This window comes from Dermacentor variabilis, chromosome 11 (genome assembly GCF_050947875.1).
Source record: "Dermacentor variabilis isolate Ectoservices chromosome 11, ASM5094787v1, whole genome shotgun sequence".
NCBI classification, from domain to species: domain Eukaryota; kingdom Metazoa; phylum Arthropoda; class Arachnida; order Ixodida; family Ixodidae; genus Dermacentor; species Dermacentor variabilis.
In genome coordinates this window covers 5,298,312-5,320,014 of record NC_134578.1, presented here as the reverse complement: position 1 = coordinate 5,320,014, position 21,703 = coordinate 5,298,312, and the positions used below count along the sequence as shown (strand labels likewise).

At 44.1% G+C, this 21,703-nt stretch overlaps 1 protein-coding gene across 2 annotated transcripts in view; it reads left to right on the top strand.

Moving 5' to 3' along the window:
• LOC142564539 (uncharacterized) overlaps positions 1 to 21,703 on the top strand; it is a 91,566-nt gene that overhangs the window by 52,841 nt on the left and 17,022 nt on the right. For both annotated transcript variants that reach the window (XM_075675563.1, XM_075675562.1), the window contains exons 9-10: positions 4,564 to 4,682; positions 11,983 to 12,667. In XM_075675563.1, the coding sequence (XP_075531678.1) occupies positions 4,564 to 4,682; positions 11,983 to 12,667 (804 nt within the window). The remainder of the gene's footprint in view (positions 1 to 4,563; positions 4,683 to 11,982; positions 12,668 to 21,703) is intronic.

Here is a 21,703-nt window from a genome sequence, read left to right as displayed (position 1 = left end):
GCACGACTGATAAAAATGTGTCTACATTTTTCACTTTGCGTAATACCTCATCGGGTACGTCATCGAGTACGGGCACCAAGCGATGAGCGTGCGGACTTTGTTCATGTGCACTAAAAACATCCATGTTCGACACAATCTCATCTTTTGTATTCGGTGACCCACAGTCGTCTTCCTTCGGGTCGTCATCGTCACTGGAGACGTCGCGAATGCAGTTAACAATCTCCTCAATGTCAGGTCCGCTGCCGTTAGTGCTGCGCTGTTGCTCTCCATGTAGTCGTCGAAGGAAGAGACAGGGGGCAGCAGTTCCGCAACCTCGGTCCACGGGTCTTTTAGGTTGTTGTCAGTCACCTCCAGGTCATCTTCAAGCTGCACAGGCGCTTTGACAAGCCCTGCTTTACGCCAGCAATTGCTAATGGTGGACGCCTTCAAAGTCCACCGAGCTCCCGTTAGCATTTCCGCTGCCTGACAAATATTGATTGCAATCAGCTGCTTTAGACAGAAGTTAATAATCAACTACTGCACAAGGCGCTTACAAAATTCTGCCTTCACACTTTCTATAAAGCCCTGGTCTAGGGGTCTCAGCTAGGACGTGTTGTTTGGCGGCAGGAACTCCAAGCAAACGTGCGTCAAGCTAAGATTCGCAACGGGAGCAGAGCAGTTTTGACAACTAGTAGAATTCTTCGATCATCCCTTCTCATTTGGTCGTCGAATTTGGTGAGCCACTCGGAAAAAGTTCTCTGGTCATCCAGGCTCGCTTGTTGGCGCAGTAGTCGTACGGTACTGACATGACGTTTTTCATGCAGCGAGGTTTTGCGTACTTGCCGATGATGAGTGGCTTAATTTTATTCATGCCTGTTCCATCGCAGCAGAGAAGGACTGTCATGCGATGATGCGACTTCTTCCCTCCTTTGCACTGCTGCCCTTTGATGTGCATCGTCCGATCTGGCACGAGCTGATAAAAACATGTGGTCTCATCCGCATTGAAAATATAGTTTTAAGAGTACGATTCAGCCACCTTTAGGAAATAATAATTGCACCAGGAATCTGCACCTTCTCTGTCAGCAGTCTTTTCCTCGCCCGAGACTACCTGCCAAGTTTTCCGTTCCTTTGGCGGAAACGAAAAAGCCAACCCGCACTGTCATTGAACCCAGTTATTTCAAATGCATTGGCAAATTTGCGGGCTTTTTTGGGAATATTGAGTTACACGTGGGAACGTTTTGCAGTCTGGCATATTTGAACCATGGGAGAACAGCTTGGTCCACATTTTGAATGTTTCCCAGTCGCAGCCGTTTCCTCATAGGCGCGAGTTGCGACTCCCGGTGAAGCTTCACAATGTTGTCTCGGTCTTTCAAAATGGTCACAACGGTCGATGGGGCAATGTCACACTGTCTGTCTGTCACACTGTCACACTGTCTGCACACGTTGATGTACTTTTTCCGTGCATCGATTTCCTGCAATCGGCCCAATTTGTCCTGCATCAAAAATGCATCAAGATAAGAAGATAAAGAGGCAGTTTTAAAGTAATAAACGCTTCTCAGGGTCTACACGACAGACACTGTCTATCAAGAAACAGCCTAGTATTTTATTCTGAAAGTGTTGTAAAACAGTTGCAAAGTGGTGTGTCCACTACCATCAACCACAGGCTAGTTTAAATCACCATTGCCATTATAGAGCTGGACAAAGCCAGATCAAGCGACCAAGACATGCCACCATTTTATGTCGCTAGCTGGTTCACACAACAGCCATCATGACTCAAATTTTGAACTCTAGGCACTAGAAATGCCTGGCGAAAAGTAAGTTTCAACTATCTTGGCATTACACAAGTATCTGGCTCACTACTTACCATCATGCCAGAAGGCAATTGACATGTTATAATGAGAATGTCAATTTAGAAAAGTGACCCGAAGAGCTTGCAGCGTGTCTAACTCATTAGCTGCTTAGGTGCAAGAAATTGCAGCTAAGGAGATTTCATTATGTTTCAGTATGGTGTGTGTACAAATATGAGTTGTTTTCCCCTCTTTCAATTTTGAAATGTCCTTGAGTTTGAATCAGATGTTCTGTACGAACCCTGCGACTGTACTTGTTTCTACAAAGCAGTTTTTAGTTTTGGCACCAAGGAGGTGGATGCGTCGGGACACATAGGCTGATTACTGCATATACCTTATTGCATATGATAAGAAGCTAACAAACAATGACACCGAGAAGAACATAGGGAAAATTACTTGTACTTACTAATTGAATTGAAGAAATGATAAATTAAGGGAAATGAAAGTGGATGAAAAAACAACTTGCGGCGGGTGGGGAATGACCCCACGTCTTCGCATTATGCGGCACCATTTTCCTATCCACTTTCTTCAGTATTTATGTTTTACTACTAAAACCCCGGTAGTGTTAGCCGGCGCCACACCTTGACAGCGGATGTGGAACATGCGTCACGAGTACACAACTCACATACTCGGGACTCACCACTCGCAAACCTTGGTAGCGGATGTGGAACATCCTTTCTGCCGCAGGCGTCACAACTACATGATTCAAGTACTCATGACGCCTGCGGCAGAAAGGATGTTCCACATCCACTGCCAAGGTGTGGCGCTGGCTAACACTACCAGAGTTCTATTAGTAAAACATAAATACCTAAGAAAGTGAATGGGATCGCATAATGCAAAGACATGGGATTGTCCCTCACCTGTGGCAAGTTGTTTTTTCATCCACTTTCATTTCCATTTATTTATCATTTCTTTAACTCAACTAGTAAGTACAAGTAATTTCCCCTATGTTTTCCTTGGTGTCATTGTTTGTTGGCTTTTTATGATATTGTTGTGAAGCAGTGGGGCAAGTCATAGTATGACTATGAACAAAGACAATTATTTGTCAAGAAAAGTGTGCAGCAGGTTCAGGCAGCCATATTGTGCACCCAGTGTTGCTGCAACTTGTAAACACTTGTTAATACACCTGCATTTCACTAATTCTGCCCCGTGGCATTTTGGTGAAGGGGGAAGTGATTAATAAAAATTGGGCCCCTTGTTTAACCCCCTTTCTTCTTGCTTATTGCATATAATGACAGTAAATTTTGGTCTGAGTCTTGATGGCAACAGTCTGTCAATGATGCCAGGTCTGGCATTACAAGATGGCTTTAGTATGTCAAATTAAAATATCTTGTGTTTCCAAGAGCGATTAATTAGTTTAGTTGGCATACGGGAGGAACACCGACTAGAAAGGCAAGCACTAATGCAAGTTTATGTCAGTGTGTTTTCCTTCCTAGCCAATGTTCCTCTTTTAGTGTAGGATTTGATGTACATAGTGCAAGAACAATGAATTATGTTTCCCAATTTTCACATTTCCTAAATGTAATCCTTGCCTTTGGTGGGTTCTACAACTTTGAAAATGCTTGTCAGGACTCTCTTAAGGCGTAGTAATGGTAGTGCCACATTTGCTTCTTAGTTGATAGTGCCTTAGTTGTTTGTGTAAGGTCCGTACCTCACTTCAGAGTGCACAAATGTGAAAAATTGTTTTCACATGCCATGAGCATAGCTGGGTTTGGTGCTTCCAATATTGCATGAGTGTGCCATTCTGATCTGCGAGGTCATACGCCTGCAGTGATTAAATTTTGCAAACTGCTACAAGATGGCACTAGTTCTGTTATACCGACAATGGCATCATTATACCGACATGGCAATGCCGGACTGCGATTGCACTGTAACATAAATCCAGAATGCCTCAAAGTTTGTACTGAGGCATGTTTATCTGCAGTGTGCTTTCAGATGCATCAAGTGGGCATTGCTAAAAAAGTGTGCACATGTATTTTGGGCACCTGTCGTGTGGATTCGTGTAAGACTGCCTTCAAGAGCGCAAATGTGATGTGTAGCTCAAGCAGTAATGGAAGGCACGGAAGGCAGCCAGCATTGAGACAGCACCGTTAAAGTGAGCTAGTCAAACAATGAGTGCAGCAGAAGCTACGAGGACAACTGAATAGAAGTGTTCACATAGTTGTCCCCTAGTGGTTGCGTTTTCATTGCCATTAATGCCTGAAGGCATTACAGAAAGGAGTGAAGAAAAAAAATTACATAGTCAGGATTTTTAGCTACTAGTGCATGCAATAATAATCGTCGACGGTGGACTTAAATGCAGAAGTGCTTGAAATGGTGAGGAAGGAGGTGGGCAGGTGGTACCATTCCTTAGATGTCTTTAGCAAAAATGAATTAGAAAATTAGTATGGAGCGAAAAGGGGCTTCAACTTTATGACGGTGATTAGTACAACAACACAAATAAGATGGCTCATCAGAAAGTTCATTTTTCAGATGTAGATTATGAAAAATCATTAATAAACGAAATACTTTATTATTCTTATTTATTAAGCGTTATTCTGCATAGCAGTCTGGGTGCAATTCATGGCTTCAGTGAATAGCCAAAGCCTGCTTCGTGTAAATCCCACAACCTGCAAAATATACATAAAAAGTAATTGTGGGCCTTACAAGAGTAAGTGCGGTATTTGTAGGCAACTTTGTTGTGCTACCATTGAGTTCTATCAAGCCCCATCATCATCGCACTATCTATACTTTGCAGGTGTTCAATTCCTGGTTGGCACCTCTGGCTATTACTGCAAGCTCTGCAAGGTGATGAGTGGAGATTCGGCCATGGCCCGCACCCACTTGCATAGCCTTGAGCACAACCAGAACTACACGGTGCGTGAGCAGGGCCTACACGAAAAGTGTTGCTGTGGCTCATTGGTACTTAGTCATAGAGGAACATTTGTGTGAATTGCTCTCTTCTCCCAGCAGTGGTTGCATTTGTATGCGCAACTTGTTTTTGCCGGTACTGGCAAGAGAAAGAAAGTCAAGAACATTGAGATTTGGGTAAATTGAATCCTCTGTACTCGTTATGGCTGCATTTCAGTTTAATGTGTCGGAAGTTTTGCTACACATAACCACTCTGCTGATTGCACTACCTTGCTTGGCAGGATGTCAGACAAGTTGCATTCCATCGCTAATGGCAAAGGAATAGCATTTAATGCATTAGGGAATGCACTTCCTGGGGGCTAACAATCTATGCATCTATGTATGTTTGTATCTAACTGTTTTCCCACCTAATTGGGTTACTGAGTATTCTGGAGTCGAATAGGTAGCGTGTCGGGCTGTTATGCTGAGGGAACAGGGTTCGAAACCAACCATCAGACCAGCTTGGGTCACTGAGTATGTGGCAATGTATACATACATGCTGCTCTTGTACGAGCCTCTTTCAGGCCGACATGAGTGATTGTAGATGTGGGAGTGGGTGGGTACTGATGTTTGAAGAAACTCTTTGACGTCAACTTGGAGCACTTGGTATGGGCCACTCGCTCTGTGCTGGTCTTCAATGAAACATACATTTTTAAGGCCATGCTTGCTTTGCAGTGGTGGCACTAGATGGCGCCAAGTGTTCTTAGGGAAGTGCGATAGAGGAATCCTGCTACAGTAGATGTCTCGTATATAATCATTTTGACAGCGGCAATACATTGTGTTGCTATATTGATTCAATGCTAAATGCGTTACCATTCACAGTCATCGTGAGATTGGTTCTGCTGATATTTTTTCTTTCTTGTAATGTCTGCAGCCAATGATAAATGTGCACAGTGTTGCTAACATGGTAGCCATTAGCAAAGCTGCCGCCATTCAGCGTGTTGCCTATGTTCCCTTTTGTTGAACGAGACACTTTCTAGGCTTTATGAATGCTGTATAGATCCGCTATTATGATTTTCGGCAGCTCCACATCAAATGGCAACTTTCACCGGTGGGAACTGACTAAGCAACACTGTTAGGCCTAGCTGCATAGTATGGCCATGATAAAAATTTGCCTGCCAATGGGGTGGAGAGCGCTCAGCCATTGGGACAAGCTGGCCGTCAGTATCTTCGGAACAGTAGACCTTTTATTGATCAGGCGTGTAATCACAGGCTAGCTGACGGCCATAGAAGCTGAGATGATTTGGATGAGAGTATTTGGATATTACAAAAAAAAAAAAAGCGAGTTCAGCTAATGTATTTATCATCAAATTTACCACTCGGTATGCCAAAAGCATCACTTCCTCCTTTCCCCCCACAATAAACTACATTTGTATGGAGGGGGTATCGGTTCAAGATTTCCTTCCATGAATGTGAAATTAGTAGGGGCGTGCAAATACTTCAATAGCAATTGATTTGCAAATTGAATGTATACTACAGTCCAACCTCGTTATAATGAAACGGGATGCAGCGAAATAATGGATACAGTTAGAACCTAATTGATGTGATCCCGTTTCATACACTTTTCTGTCACCAACATTGCAATCGAGAGCACAGAAAATGGCAAGCTACAGCTATGCTTCTTTTTTACTGCTTGATACGTTCCTGGACAATGCTATCCTTCGGCACTAACATTCAGTACATAGTCAAACTGCAATTGTATGATAACGTTTTTTGCCTACTAAACACGCGACAATGCCGGTGCGCACTCAGTTTTCTATTCCAGTACCAGCAAATCTTCTTGCAGGTCGTTATCATCGTCCACCCTATTGTGATACCTATCTGTGTCACAGCGCTAGGGGTGCAGTGCCATTGGAATCGTACTGCACGCGTTAAATAAAACCGTAACTAGGCTGGCTTCAGAAGCAGCAATTGAAGTGGGAGGTAACTCGCCAAGGCAACCAATAGGTAAGCTCTCCCAAGCAAGGAAGGACCTAATAAAGAAACGACAAAGAATGAAAGTGTCCAACTTAAGAGATCAGATAGAATTTACGCAATTGTCAGAACTGATCAACAAGGAAAAAAATAGGGGATATTCGAAATTATAACAACTTAAAGAAATTAAAATAAATAATTAAAAGAAAGACTGAGGGAAGCAGTAAAAATGGATGCAGCGAGAAGAAAACTTAGCATAGGACAAGCCAAGATGCATGCATTGAAAGATAAGCATGGCAATATGATCAGCAATTTTTAAGATATAGTAAAAGCAGCGGAAGAATTTTATACTGACCTGTACAATACCCAGAGCAGCCACGATACCTCCATTCGAAGTAGTATTGAGCAGGTCACAGAAGCTTCTTCTATAATTAATGATAAAGTTAGAAGGGCCTTGCAAGGCATGAAACGAGGAAAAGCGACAGGAGAGGATGGAATGACAGTCGATTTAATCAAAGATGGAGGAGACATCATGCGCAAAAAACTTGCCGCCCTTTATACGAAATGTCTCACTATTTCAAGGGTCCCAGAGAACTAGAAGAATGCCAACATTATACTAATCCACTAAAAAAGGAGACGGTAAAGAATTGAAAAATTATATGCCTATTAGCTTACTTCCAGTATTGTATGAAATATTCACCAAGATAATTTCCAATAGAATAAGGGCAACACTTCACTTCAGTCAACCAAGAGAACAGGCTAGCTTCAGGAAGGGATACTGTATAATAGATCATATCCATGGTCATCACTCAGGTAATCGAGAAGTCTGCCAAGTACAGTCAGCCTCTTTAAGTGGCTTTGATGGATTATGAAAAGGCATTTGATTCAGTAGAGATACAAGCAGTCATAGAGGCATTACGCAGTCTAGAGGTACAGGAGGCTTACATAAATATCTTGGAAAGTGTCAAGAGAGATTCCACAGCTACCTTATTTATCCACAAGAAAAATAGAAAAATACCTATAAAGATAAGGGTCAGACAAGGAGACACAATCTCTCCAGTGCTATTCACTGCATGCTTGAAAGAAGTATTCAAGGTATTAAACTGGGAAGGCTTAGGAGTAAGGATTGACGGCGAATATCTCGGCAACCTTCAGTCGCAGGCAACATGGTCCTGTTCAGCAACACTGGGGACGAGTTACAACAAATGATTGAGCACCTTGACAGAGAGAGCGGGGTTGAAGGTTAATATGCAGAAAACAAAGATAATGATGAATAGCCTGGCAAAGGAACAAGAGTTCATGATCGCCAATCAGCCTCTAGAGTCTGTGAAGGAATATGTTTACCTAGATCAGTTACTCACAGGGTGGACCCTGATCATGAGAAGGAAGTTTACAGAAGGATAAAAATGGGTTGAAGCACATATGGCAAACATTGTAAGATCCTAACTGGAAACTTACCATTATCATTAAAAAGAAAGGTGTACAATCAGTGCATTTTACTGGTGCTAACATATGGGGCGGAAACTTGGAGACTGACAAAAAAGCTTGAGAACAAGTTAAGGACCACGCAAAGAGCAATGGAATGAAGAATGTTAGGCGTAACATTAAGAGACAGGAAGAGAGTATTGTGGATCAGAGAGCAAACTGGGATAGCCTATATTCTAATTGACATTAAGTGAAAATAATGGAGCTGGGCAGGCCACGTAATGCGTAGGTTAGATAACTGTTGGACCATTAGGGTTACAGAATGAGTACCAAAAGAAGGAGAGCGCAATCGAGGATGCAGAAGACTAGGCAGGGTGATGAAATTAAGAAATTCGCAGGCACTAGTTGGAGTCAGTTGGCACAGGACATGGGCAATTGGAGATTGCAGGGAGAGGCCTTCGTCCTGCAATGGACATAAAATAGGCTGTTGATGATGAAGATGACAAACCCAAACTCACTGCCGTTCCCTGCTGAAGGCAGCACGTAGTGAATGTTACGTTTTACTCTGGCGGCATCGTATTCTGGCGTTGCCCACCAGCTCAATCTTGCGATTTTGTTTTGGTTTTCGATCGCCGTCTTAAAACACTTGCAATAGAAGAACCACAATGCACATCTCGGGCCCCACTAGGTCGATGCGTGTTGGTGTCTCGAGTCGCAACAATTCGCACGGAGTGAGCATGGGAAAACTTCCCTCCAAGGAGCCATGATTGAATAAGCTGCTGACCCAGGCTGAATTTGAGAGTGTCTCATATTACAACTATTCACACAATGCTTTCTACTGCGTAGATGCCAGCTAACAGTTTAGCGTGCCAAATATTTACTGACGTCGGATTGTACGTCTTCCCAGGTAGTAAGCTTTTTCTCGCGTTTCTTCCCAAAATGCATGAACGAGATTCTATATAACGAATTAACTGAAATTTTTATATAGATCTATGTATTTGAAAGTGTGTTCTAGCGAAGTACTAAAATCATCCTGCCACTGGATATATAGACTAGATTTTTGCCCGAAACAAAAAATACGAGAGGGTTGCACGACGAATATATTGCTTTCTGCGGCATTCGGTGATCAAGTTCAAAATAACTCTGTGCTCGTGTTGAATGTGCCGTTGAGCAAAACTGGTTTTTCTCACCACTGAGCATAAACAGCGGCTGATTATTGTAGCCATTCTCTCTCGCTGTGATGTTGCACAGGGTCAGCCTGGTTCAATAGAGGTACAATAGAATTTTTATTTCCATCAAAATAATGAAGGAGGCTATAGGTAAAAGCTGCCCCTAAGAGCAGCTTGACAGGAGACCACAGCCCTCTCAGTACAATACATTCAGCTATAGCAGCAAACGCAAGACATTGCACTAAATGCGGAAACACATGTCAACCAGATGGTTAAAGAAAAAGAGAGAGGGAATGTGTGATTGACATCAAAACTTTTGTGTACTGAAAGAAGTAAAATTAACACAGCGATTTGTTACACAAATTGAAGCTGCATATTCACTGTGCTGTGTTGTGCTCCACATGCTGCTCGACCATGACAGCAGTACGTTTTCGTCAACAGCATCATTGTTTCACTGGTTCATGACATTATAGACGAGCAAAGGCGGAAAGCAGAAACGAAAGATTGTCACACTGGAACAGCAGGCAGCTATCGTAAAGGCAGTCAGGTCAGGTGCTGAAAAGTGGTGTGTTTGGCTGTTTTATTAAAATTTCATTAAATCTGTGTCCGTATGGCAGTTCTGTGGGCCACAATGCTGTTTTATTCTAGGCATGTTTCGATACACTTGTGCACCCCATTGGGCGTATATTACAGTAAAGGGCAATAATAATTATAGTGGAAGTAATTATGGCTCCTTCAACTTCATTATAACAAGGTTTTACTGTGTGTGTGTGTTTTTTTTTTTTTTGGATACGGTCGACGACCAATAATTCGAACTCCACGGGGAACGTAAATAAGTCTGGACTATCGAATGTCCGAAAAACTAATGTATTCAAAAATATCACTTTATTTATGGAAATAAGTGGTCGATGCATTGCTGCACGCATGTCCACTTACATGCAACCAAGCCTGCCTGTATTTCTGCCAGTTTTTAGTTAATTATAGCCACCAGAAGGCTCTCAGATCATATCAGATACACGTGTTCAAGCATGTAAGTTCATAAATTTGTGCACACATTTTGGAGCTTTTTCTACACTTGAGTTTAAACACACAGACAAGCTTGCTAAGTGCATTTGTGGTTGCTGAGAGTTAGTCGCCCATGGACTGAAGCGGCGCTTGGTGGCGGCAGTCAAGCTCGTATGCATGATATCAGTCCCTCGCTATTGAGCCTCCCACACAAACATATTAGCGGCAAGATTTCTGCGAAGGCTAGGAACTTATTATCACATCAGTCAGTAAATTTTTGTCATGGGCACACTGCGTAAACCATCAGGCCGATTGGCATTGCTTCGTCAGATGTCAACAACTAAAGTTGCAGTTTGGGGCCAAATAAACGCAGATATATTCGGAGTGGCTGGAGAACACTTGAAAAATCGACAAACTGCCTCGCCAACGAAAGCTAGCAGCAATCGAAGTTTACACCAGTTTACACATGCTACGTGCAGCCAATATCCTCACGACATAACTTACGACGCTCCGTGGCAACCTCTCGTTCCAGATGCCATTCGTGGATTCACATTACACGCTCCTCATATTTTTGAGCAGCCCATTACAAGACTGCTCTAGTGCGCTGATCGGCCGTCTGACACAGCGGACTGCAGGTAGACATGAAGCAGGCCCCGTCGCGCGATCTTGTGGCCCTTTCAATGGCCCTTGTGGCCTTTTTCAGAACCTTCAACAGGTAGCAAACAATGCTGAACCTGGTCGGTGCAGAATGCTGTTGACCCAAGCTGCGCCTACGATGTCTGCGTTTAAGTGGCGAGATACAGGTACATGATCGGCAGTCCGCACTTTCGTCTATCAGGCTAATTGGTCTTAACGCGTTGACAATCGCCCACAGAGGCCACCTGCAACGAAGATGGGAAAGCACTTCTTTTTTATTCAGGATAACTGGAAAGTGCAATTTTTTAATACCCTAGTCACACAAGGCACTTTTGATGGCTATTGAGCGCCATTTGGATCAAATTTCTTGAATGCAGCTGGCTCACGGAAAGCCTGTAGTTGTCAGGAAAAAGAGCAAATTTTCTTAATAGTAGCTTGCACCAGAGGATGTTGTTTTCTTTAAAGATTTATCTCAATGACAGTGAGACACCAGAAGGCAAATTTATGCCAGAGCTAGGAAATTGCGAGCCCTTAGACCATCTTAACTTCCTATTCATTGTCACTGCTAATCCCTTCAGACCACCTAATTCTGTCTGTTGAGAATATAGCTGTCATTTATTTGTTGCAGATTTAGCATTATTAAAGACATCCAGCAGCAGAACAGATATGGAATCCTGAAGTGTTTAGTGAGTTTTGTTGGGTGCACTGTTATGGACGAGATGCTTGAACTCCAAAACATTATTAGCTGTATCAACCTCGAGCTAATAGTGCATGGGCTAAAGCAAGCCACTTCATAAATTTGCCTAGCACAAATTATTATTGTCAAAAATAAGAAAACTATAAGAAAACCTAATACGTGGCAATGTAAAACGTTGTAGCAAACATGCGATCGTCAATGTTGAAACTCTTTTGACTAAGGCACTGGCACATATTAGAGCATAGGTCCCATCAGAAGTGTCTGAAGATGTTTGTGACATGGTTAAGACATCAATACTTTCATTAGGGTTTCTTATTTTGAGGCATTTTCTTCGTGTACAGTTGTACGTGCAGTGCCTGAAGAGGTTATTCCTTGCTCTCGGCCGTGCATTTTTTTTACTTGGAGTTTTTTCCCTTTCCAGAAGTACATTCTGCTGAATCCATTCTATGAGCGTCGGTGGAAGATGGAGAAAGACATTGCTCTTGGTGCTGCCATTAAGGAAGAAAAGGATAAACAAGAGAAAGATAAGGAGAAAGAAAAGGAAAAAGACAAGGAGAAAGACAAGGAAAAAGACCGCGAGAAGGACAAGTCAAGGTCACGCTCACGCTCGCGCTCTCCATCTGAGCACGGTTCCTCGAAACGGCACAAGTCAAACCGTAAAGAAGAGCAAGAGAAGATACGACGAAAGAATGAGGAGCTGCAAAAGGCAGAGCGTGAGAACAGCCGTTCAGTTAAGGAATTGGACGATGCTGAAATGAATCCGAAGAAGGGCGTGAAGGCCAGCTCACCGCCACCTTCCAGGCCAACTTCAGGCGGAAGTGGCATCAAGCTTAAACTTCTGAAGGGCCAGAAAATGCAGAAGCAACCAGCTAAACAGACTCCAGTTGTGATCATTGGCAAGGCACCTTGTTTCCGGCCTTCGTTCCTGTCTGGAAAGGCTAAAGTAGGATCATCTTCAAATGCGACCACAAAGCAAGAGGAAAGCAAGCCGTATGGTCCTGCACTTCCGCCAAATTTGGCTTCGGCTTCAGCTGCAGACCTTGTGGAGGAGGCTAAGAAGAACGAAGCAGCCATGGAGATCCCGCTTCCCACTTCTGCCTCAGAGGGTCAGTTGAAACTTGACAAGTCTTTTACTAAAATCTTTTTCTGATGGGGTTCTGTCAGAAACCTGTCAGGTTCTGTCTGCGTGTTTTATTGAGGAAGAAAATCAGTGCATTTTGTTATGTTTTCCATTAGAAATGCAGCCGTGGGACCCACCCCATTTCAACCTGTATTCCATTCTTCATGTGGTTTAGGAATAAAAGCTGCTGATTTGTACATAAATTAAAACACTCAACACCTGGTTTTTGTCTTTTTGCCCATGCTCAGCTGTTCGGCCTCTGTCTTCCTGTATACAGCCTACGCAATCCACTGACACAGAAAAATTACATTCCGAAGCACGGCGCCATGTCGTCCTGGTGTCCTGTGTCTGGAAGCTGCCACAAGTGAATATATGAAAGCAAACCACAACTTGCTAACAGCCATTATGCACCTATAAATATGTATCATCTTGTCTCGGTTGCTTCATTAAGACGATGAATGTTGCCATACATACATATATTTTTTTTCTAAACTCTGCCTTAAATATTTTTCACTCCATCCAGCTTATTTAGATGTATTTCCACGAGTGCTTGAGGTTTTCAGATCACAAAGTGGATTAGGGCTGTGTGCAATTTTAAATATTGTAATGCTCCAGACATAGCACACTTGTAGTCCTTTACATTACATGACATGTGCTTTTCAACTGCATTGAAAAGCAGTAAGCCTCCGCTTTGAAATTTTTTAGGAAGTGAAGCACTTCACAACATCCTAATATTCATACTAATTATGGGGGTCACTCTGCCCTGTTAAACAACTCTAGGCCCTGATCAACTATGTAACGAGCTCACAGCTGCACGAACGATACCCACATACAACATATTCAAGACACTGTAAAGCATACGTCTGTCTTCATGATACTACTAAATATGTTTCTTGAGCTGCTTCTAAAACGTGGCCTGCGGATAGCTGTGTTTTCATATGCAGTGGTTTGTCAAGACCGCTTTATGTATGTACACACATACTGAGTGTTTATTATATGAGTGCCAGATATTCGTGCCTCTTCCACTAAACCCCTAGCTGATTTTTGCTCTAGTTCCACACGCAGTTAGCATTTTGCAGTGGGTTCAGTTTAGCTTCACGTCTTTGCGCGTTACTTGCCTGTTTCATTCACAATACAGCCGTAGTGTGTTTCGTTTACGGCAACACCACTAAAATAAACCTTGATTTTGGTTCAGTGGATCAGTAATGCCATCTTTCACCACTATAATCAATACATCTTTCATTATAAAGGTGACAGACAGGCCCACTGTTTTGTTGAAACAAAATAATCTTTTTTGTGGCATTGCAACAGGCGATGTGCACTTGAGACTTGTGAATGAAACTGGCAAGGGGTAGTCGCAAATGTACTATCAAAATGAACCCTTGCAAAATCAAAAATTTGAGCATAAGGGGTCTTGCTGGAATAGTAATCTACACATGACACTCCTGTTTGTGCAACACTCAGCACATGAACTGCATCTTTCATCATACAAAGACCATTGCTAGTCTCACCGGAAGCACTTTCCAAATTTGCTGTACATTCCAGCAAGCTGCCACTTCTCTGAGGAGTGCTCATACTGGGCATGAGGCAGGGCTTCGTTAGTGCAAACGAACCTTAGGTGATGGCAGCTTGATTGCGTAGGCTGTGTGCAGCCTTGAAATAGGCCATGTCGGGCACATTTGCAAATCATGTCAAACAGTTGAACCCTGGCAAAAAGTCAAAAAACAAGGTGGTCAACGAGAGCTGCATAGCTGCTTCTTGTATTTTGCATTGTGAAGGTGCTTATGGCCAGTGCACCATGTTGTAAATCCTTTAAACCACTTCTTTAGAATATAGTTGCACACTGTATTTTACTCACAGTGGTGAAAAACACTCATGAGTAGCGACACCTGTTAGTGATAGTTCCATTGAGGTTGCGACTCAATGCTATGCTCGGTGCAATATTGATAGACCTGATGTGCATTTGTGGCAGGCATGGGTATTTTCCTCTATGCCGTGTTCCCCAGCTTATACTGCTGTCCATGCATATGCGTGAAAGGCAGCAAGCAAAACATTAATAACATTGAAAACAAAGGATTTTATTTTTTGGATTTGGTTCAAGAGGTCACACTCGCATTATACAGGGTATTCCACTGTTATGAAAAACACCTCGTGTTTATTCAGTCCAACATAGCCTCATCTCATCCTTTTGGTGAATAATGTTGCTGGTAGTCTAATGCGTATAATTACCGAGTGTTGCATAAATAGGAGCACTAGCTAAACCACTGGTTAACTTCAGCTGAAATTTTGCTCAGTGGTAACATTTCACTGTGGGTTCAGTTTAATACCATTTTGCAAGCATTGCTTGCCTGTCTTGTTCACAATAAAGCTAGAATGTATGCAGTTCGCGGTGATGCCACTGTAATGATGCCACTGTAATGATGCCACTGCTGTAATGGAATAGTGGAGCCATCTGCCATTGCTGTAGCAGGATGTGTTCTTCATTGCAGTGGCAACAGGGAGCACCATCATTCTGTTACAGTGATATAAAAATTTTTTTTTTAGTGGCGTCCATGTAGATGTCACAAACCTTATTGTGAATGAAACAGCCAAATAATTCTTGCAAATGTAGTATTAAACCGAACCTGCTGCGAAATAGTTCTACTTCTAGATGAAATTTGAGCTCAAATTAGCCAGTGGTTTAGCAGGAAGTCATGAATACCTGGTGCTCCTATTCATGCAACATGAAGTATTAACGGAATGGTCTGCAGGCCTTGTGTTCTAATTTAAGCATAGGTTCGCACTTCAAATGCTAATGAGGTGTTCTGTTTAAGAATGGACGACACTGTATAGTTGTCATCTACATGCAGTCAGCTACTTTTGCCAAGGTGAGCATCATTTTAAAAGTGCATGTTTATCATTTGGACCCAGCCAAGCTTGTTCAACCGTCAGCATGCATATGTTGACATGTGAGAGCATGTTTGCACCTGGAATTCAGGAAAGAAACTGTTGCAGATCATTTCTAGCAAAAGGAAGAAGTGTCATAATTCTACAGCTTGCTTGAGAAACTCGCATTTGTCTTTAGAGACGCTTTTATCCTAATTTAGAAGGAGCTTTTTGTCATTAATTCTAGGTGCTTTAAATGCAAAGCCTTTTTATGCCGTGTTGGAGCTGAGGTCAAATGCAAGGCCACCCAAGGTCAAGGTTGCATAGTTTGTCCCTGATCCGCATATACCCGCTCCCTGGCCACTGTTGGCTCGGCCCCTCCTTGCTTCAAGCACATGTGCGCACTCTCCCAAGCGCCCGCTCGCACAACCCTACTGGCTTGGCGCCTCCTCTCCTTGCTCCACTTGACAGTGTGGGTATGTGCCCCATAAATAGGCATGATTCATTTGTGCTAGCCTCACCATGTTGTGCGTAGGCCTCTACTTGCAGATACAACAATGAGCCCTCAAATGTGTCAAGCAGAAGAGCCTAAGAGTGCAAAGGCTCTGCAAAAACTGCAGAGGTGTGCAATATGTGCTAAAGTAGAAAGGCAGGAGGCCAACCGACGGGCTGACGAGACATGCGCAGCTGTGGAGTGTGAGCGAAGAGTGAAGCGATGCATGTCCATAGAACAGGGGCACACCAAGCGGACAGCTACTGAATAGGTCGCCGAGTCTGAGCGGTGCCGATTGGAGGACCGCCACTTGCGGGGTGTAGACGTGTGCTTTCAAAGGCACTTTGTTGAAAATTAGTTTGGTGTGGCAGGTTACGACTGCCTCTAGTTCTGATCATGCGTTGTCAGAGTGTCACGGCTCGCACATGTGGCGGTCCTTGAGCGAGCGTATCTCAGTGAAAACGCAAGTTCATTCGAGCTTCAGGCTGTATGCTAGGGAGAAATGCTTCGCTTTAGCTTAGATAATCATCAAAGATGGTTTCTGCCATAATTTTTTCTCTGTATGTACTTTTCTTATTTGTTACCAGGAAGGCTGCTCAGTTTTTTTTCCTGTTTGGTTGGTACATGTACAGCATAATTACACATATTCGTAATATGCCTACATGACCTTGTGGCATTTTTGTATAGAAGTGTGTAATAGTGTAGTATACTAGTGCAAGCTTCCTCAATCACTTGTGAATGGCAAGTTTAGGCTGCTTGGGAGTTGATGACCATTTTGTGTCATTCTGGGTCAAGAACATAAAGCAAGGGAGGGAGTTGCTCACTTGGGAGCTGTGCAGATCGTGTGGACTATCTCTAATACAGGTACTGGCATTATCATATTTGCAAATTTTATGACCATAAAAGGGAATGTCATTAAAAATATGCCATGTTTTACCACTAGGGACTTTCTGGCAAGTATGAGGTTGTGGGTATAAATTCCAGCCACAGCAGCAACATTTCAGTTCAGGAGGAATGCAGAAACACTTGCTTATTAACTATAGGTGTCGAGCATTGCTTGCATATTAAAGGGGTCGTCTAAGTTGATTGAGGGCCTTTCACTCTGGCGTCTCTCACAGAATCTATGTTGCTTTGGCATATTAGACCTGATGAGCTGGGAACATGCCATAGAATACATATTCCTATTGCCAGTTTGCTACAAAATTTTTCAATTCTGGCTTTATTGTAGAAAGTCACTTATCTGCAAGGACCATTTTGCTTCAGCATTAGTAAGATCTTGATGAGGGCTAGTTGGTTCACATTAGAACTGAGGTGAAACAGCGCGAAAAAAACGAGGACACAAGGAAACAAATGTGTCCTCGTCTTTTTCGCGCTGTTTCACCTCAGTTCTATATGCTTCAGCATCTTTGGGTTCCGAAATGAGATGACAAGAATGCTTCCAGACCCCCGCCCCCACACACAAGCACGCACACAAACAAATTCATGCAAAGGTAAACTTTTCTTTAACTTGGAATAATTTGCTGAACTAACACGGGTACGTACAACAAAAATGGATACCAGCTACGATTGTGTCTGTATCAGTTTTTGCACTCGTGGTGGCACGTGACTTTGAGAATTATTTAAGGCACCATCTGTTATTTGTGTGATCTGATGCTTGAATTGACAAATTGAAGTTTAGAGAAATTATAAAACACACAAATGAAATGTCTGCGTATTTTTTCCTTTACTTTGCACCGAAGCAAGAGATGTACAGTGGAACCCCAGTTATACGTCCCCCGGTTTTGCGACGACCCGGGTTTTACGACGGATTAGCGCAGTCCCGGCAAAGACCCCATAGAAGCAGTGCATTAAAAACCCCGGTTATCCGATGCAATTTTATGCCTGACCCGCGTTACACGACAACCCTCGCGAAGTGCGGGACGGAATTGTGGATGAAAGACAAGTGCCGCGGGTCTTTTTCCTCGCTCCGTCTCTCTTCATGCGGAGCGCTTGACACCGCTCGACCAGTTCACTCCGGCACAGCTTTCTTCCCTGCCTCGTCTCATTGTTCATTTCTCTCTCCCCTACCAGCAGCCGCCCACGACGCTCGCTGTGCTGAAATGGCGCCTTTTCTGCTCCACAATCACTTTCTCCCTCTCATCTCAATGGTGTCGCATTGGGGAAGCGTTTCTCTGCCCCCCACACCAGATAGCGCGTTTTCTTCTCCACAATCACTTTCTCCCTCTCTTCTCGGCGGCGTTGCCTCTCGTCGCACTGGGAAAGCGTTTCGCTTCTTCCAGTTTCCCAGCAGCACATCACCGACAAGGTAGCGCGGAGAGGCCTAAGTTTATCGCACGTGTTCTTTGTCGTAATCCTAGTGACCAGCGTTCAGTGGAGGTTGTGAGTTGTGTGGAGCAATGCGATGCACGATGTCCCGAAAGTGGACAGTTCTGTCGCTCGGTTATAAGCTGAATATTATCAAGAAAGCGGAAAAGCAACTTGGAGCCACGAAAGCCAGCATTGCCTGGACCTTAAGATACCCGAATCTTCGCTTATGACGATCCTGGCAAATGAAGCGGTGATATTGCAGAATGCCATCAAGTTAAGGCTCAAGCGGAAAGCAGCAAAGGAAGGACAGCATGAGTAGTTTGAAAAAGTTCTCGTCAAGTGGCTGCATCAAGCATGGAGCTCTGCGATCAACGTTAACTCCGCCATTCTAAAGGAAAGGCGGACCTTGTGGCATTGCGTCTGGGCATCAATGACTTTCAGGCATTGAACGGATGGCTGGATCACTTTAAAAAACGAAACAGGATTGTGTACAGTCGCTCCTGCGGAGAAAGCATTTCCGTGGACGTTTCGACGGTGAACGAGTGGAACGAGTCGCTGCCGGAGATGATTGCTGCATACAAGCCCTGCTACGTTTTCAATGCCAGTGAGAGCGGTATTTTTTACCATATGCAGCTCGAGCAAACCCTTGCTTTTAAGGGTGACAACTGTCATGGTGGCAAGCGTAGTAAAGAGCGTGTGATGGCACAATTCTGTTCTAACGAGGACGGTTCCAAGAGGCTGCCAGTGCTCGTTGGAGTTTTGCCCGGCGTGGTTGCTTAGTGGCTATGGTGTTGGGCTGCTAAGCACGAGGTCGCGGGATCGAATTCTGGCCACGGTGGCCGCACTTCAATGGGGGCGAAATGCGAAAACACCCATGTACTTAGATTTAGGTGCACGTTAAAGAACCCCAGGTGGTCGAAATTGCCGGAGTCCTATACTATGGCGTGCCTCATAATCAGAAAGTGGTTTTGGCACGTAAAACCCCAAAATTTAATGTTTTTATTTTTTTGGAAAGTTTGCAAGGCCACAGTGCTTAAGAACTTAAAGACGCTGCCGTGCAGCTACAGCTTCAACAAAAAGGCGTGGATGACGTCTTCGCTCTTCAGCAATTTTTTGCAGCAGCTGGATAACAAAATGGATGCTAAGGTGAGGAAAATATTGCTTTTCGTGGACAACGCACCGTGCCACCCACCCGATACGTCCAGCCTGAGGAGTATAAAGGTTTTCTTTTTTTCCGCCCAACTGCACAAGCCAGCTGCAGCCACTGCATGCCAGCATCATTAAATGCGTCAAGCAAGGGTACAGGAAGTGGTTAGTGCAGCGTCGGCTGGCGGCTATGGAGCGCAGCGAGTGAAAAAAAAAAATGACTGTGCTCGACACCATGCATTCTATTACCACTTCGTGGAACGCAGTGCCGCGAAGCATAATCGCTAACTCGTTCAAGCACTGTGGCTTTAAGCAATAGACTGCCTCCTCTGCTGGGTACGCAACACCCTCGATGCCGCTCGAGGCCGAAGCAGGCTTTGCCGATGACGATTTCAATCGTTTAAACTTCACCATGACTTTCACCGAGTATGTGGAGGCCGACGACAATGTTGCGATCTGCAGCGAGGTGTCGCTGGATGACGCCATCGAGGAGGGTTTGCTTAGGGCCGACACCGCTGCGACATTGGACGAGGACAACGACGACGCCACAGATACCGTGCCTGTGCCTACCACGTTCGCCGAGGTGCCACGGCACATAGACGTCATCCGGAACTTCATCTGTTCACACAACAGCGCAGAGAACCTCCTTTTGGACGTTGCCCAACTCGAGTGAAAGCTCTTGGTTAACAGATCAAACAACGTCCGAAAGAAACTTACCAACTTTTTTTAAAGTTCGTGCCGGCTGGCGGGAATTGCGGCAGTGGGCAGTGGAGTGCCACAAAGGTTCGTTTGAATAAAGCATGATTGGTACCTGTACTGCAACATTAATTCTTATCGCATTTACTTTTTTGGTAATTTGGGTTTCCAAGCCCTACAGAGTATGTTAGTAGTTTACATTGAAGTTTCTCATAAATCCGTCGCGCGAAATAAGTAGTATTTTTATAGGCATAACTTATGTTTAGATATTACGTAGCCCACATTTTACAACGCTTTTTCGCGGTCCCGAGAAAGTCGTATAATCTCGGTTCCACTGTACTTCCGCTTCGTCTGCTTGTTCCCACGGTCGTGCAGCTACGTGCACAGGTACCAAAACTATGCCATTTTCTACCGTGTTCCAGCGTGTGATCATGCTCTGCCATCTGCTTGTTCTGCATCAGTATTCATGCAGCACTGAATCATACCGCTAGTCATGTGTCCTTGTGCACAGCGCGCAAAATCGTGTGCTGCGCGAAACGATAACAGCTCGCGTGCAACGCCACCAGCGAAAGTGTGCATCGGCGGAAAAAATGGCGAGCAGAAAAAAAGAGAAGGCGGGGCCCTTGACGTATGTGTCACGCAATCTTCAAGGTCCAGCATGGGAGAATGCATTGAAGGAATTTCGCTTGCGGAAGCTAGACGAGGCGAGTGGAGAGAGTCTCGCTATGCATTGGAGCCCGCCTGCTTAAATCATGGGTTTGTGGCACTGAAATATTTCTCTCTTGGCTATTAATGAGCCGAGTTGAAAAATTTTTGCAGCAGTACGCTCCCTGGAGGACACGTAACAACTTCCACCATATAACCAAAATTTGTTATGGGGCCTGGTGAGGGGACTTTTAAGAGCAACTATTCAAAAATCAGCTGTAACATTTGATAGAGAATACATTCACTGACTTCGGTTTTATTCATTTTTGTAAAGTGGTTGGCTTCTAGGTACTGTTAATGTTCCTAATGTGATGGTTACTTTGAGTTAAAAATCTCTGTGCAACATTTGGGCTACAAGATGCACTGCAGTAAAGGGCTTGTAATTAACTTGGACCACTTGGCATTCTTTAACCATTTGAATGCCGTACTTGTGTACATTCATCTTGCCACAAATGCACACCTCTGACCATGCCTGAGATAATTCATTAATTCAAAACATCCATAGTGTGTTCGAGCCATCTACTCAGAAGTTGAGTCAGTCAGTCAGTCAAGAACTTCAGTGAGGTCCTGAGGAGTTTTAAGCCGTTAGAGATCCCATGCGGGGAGCTCCTCGGGCCGAAACCGTAGGCGACGCCCAAGTCGGGACGGGAACGTGGTGACGCTCCGCCAGGTCTTGGGCCCTCTGGACGGCCTTGAGCTGGAGTTTGAGGTCCGGGCTTTTGAGGGCTGCTTCCCATTCGGGCTCACTAGAGAGAGGGCCCTTTGGTAACGCGGTACATTGCCATAGCATGTGCGAGAGTGAGCAATAGA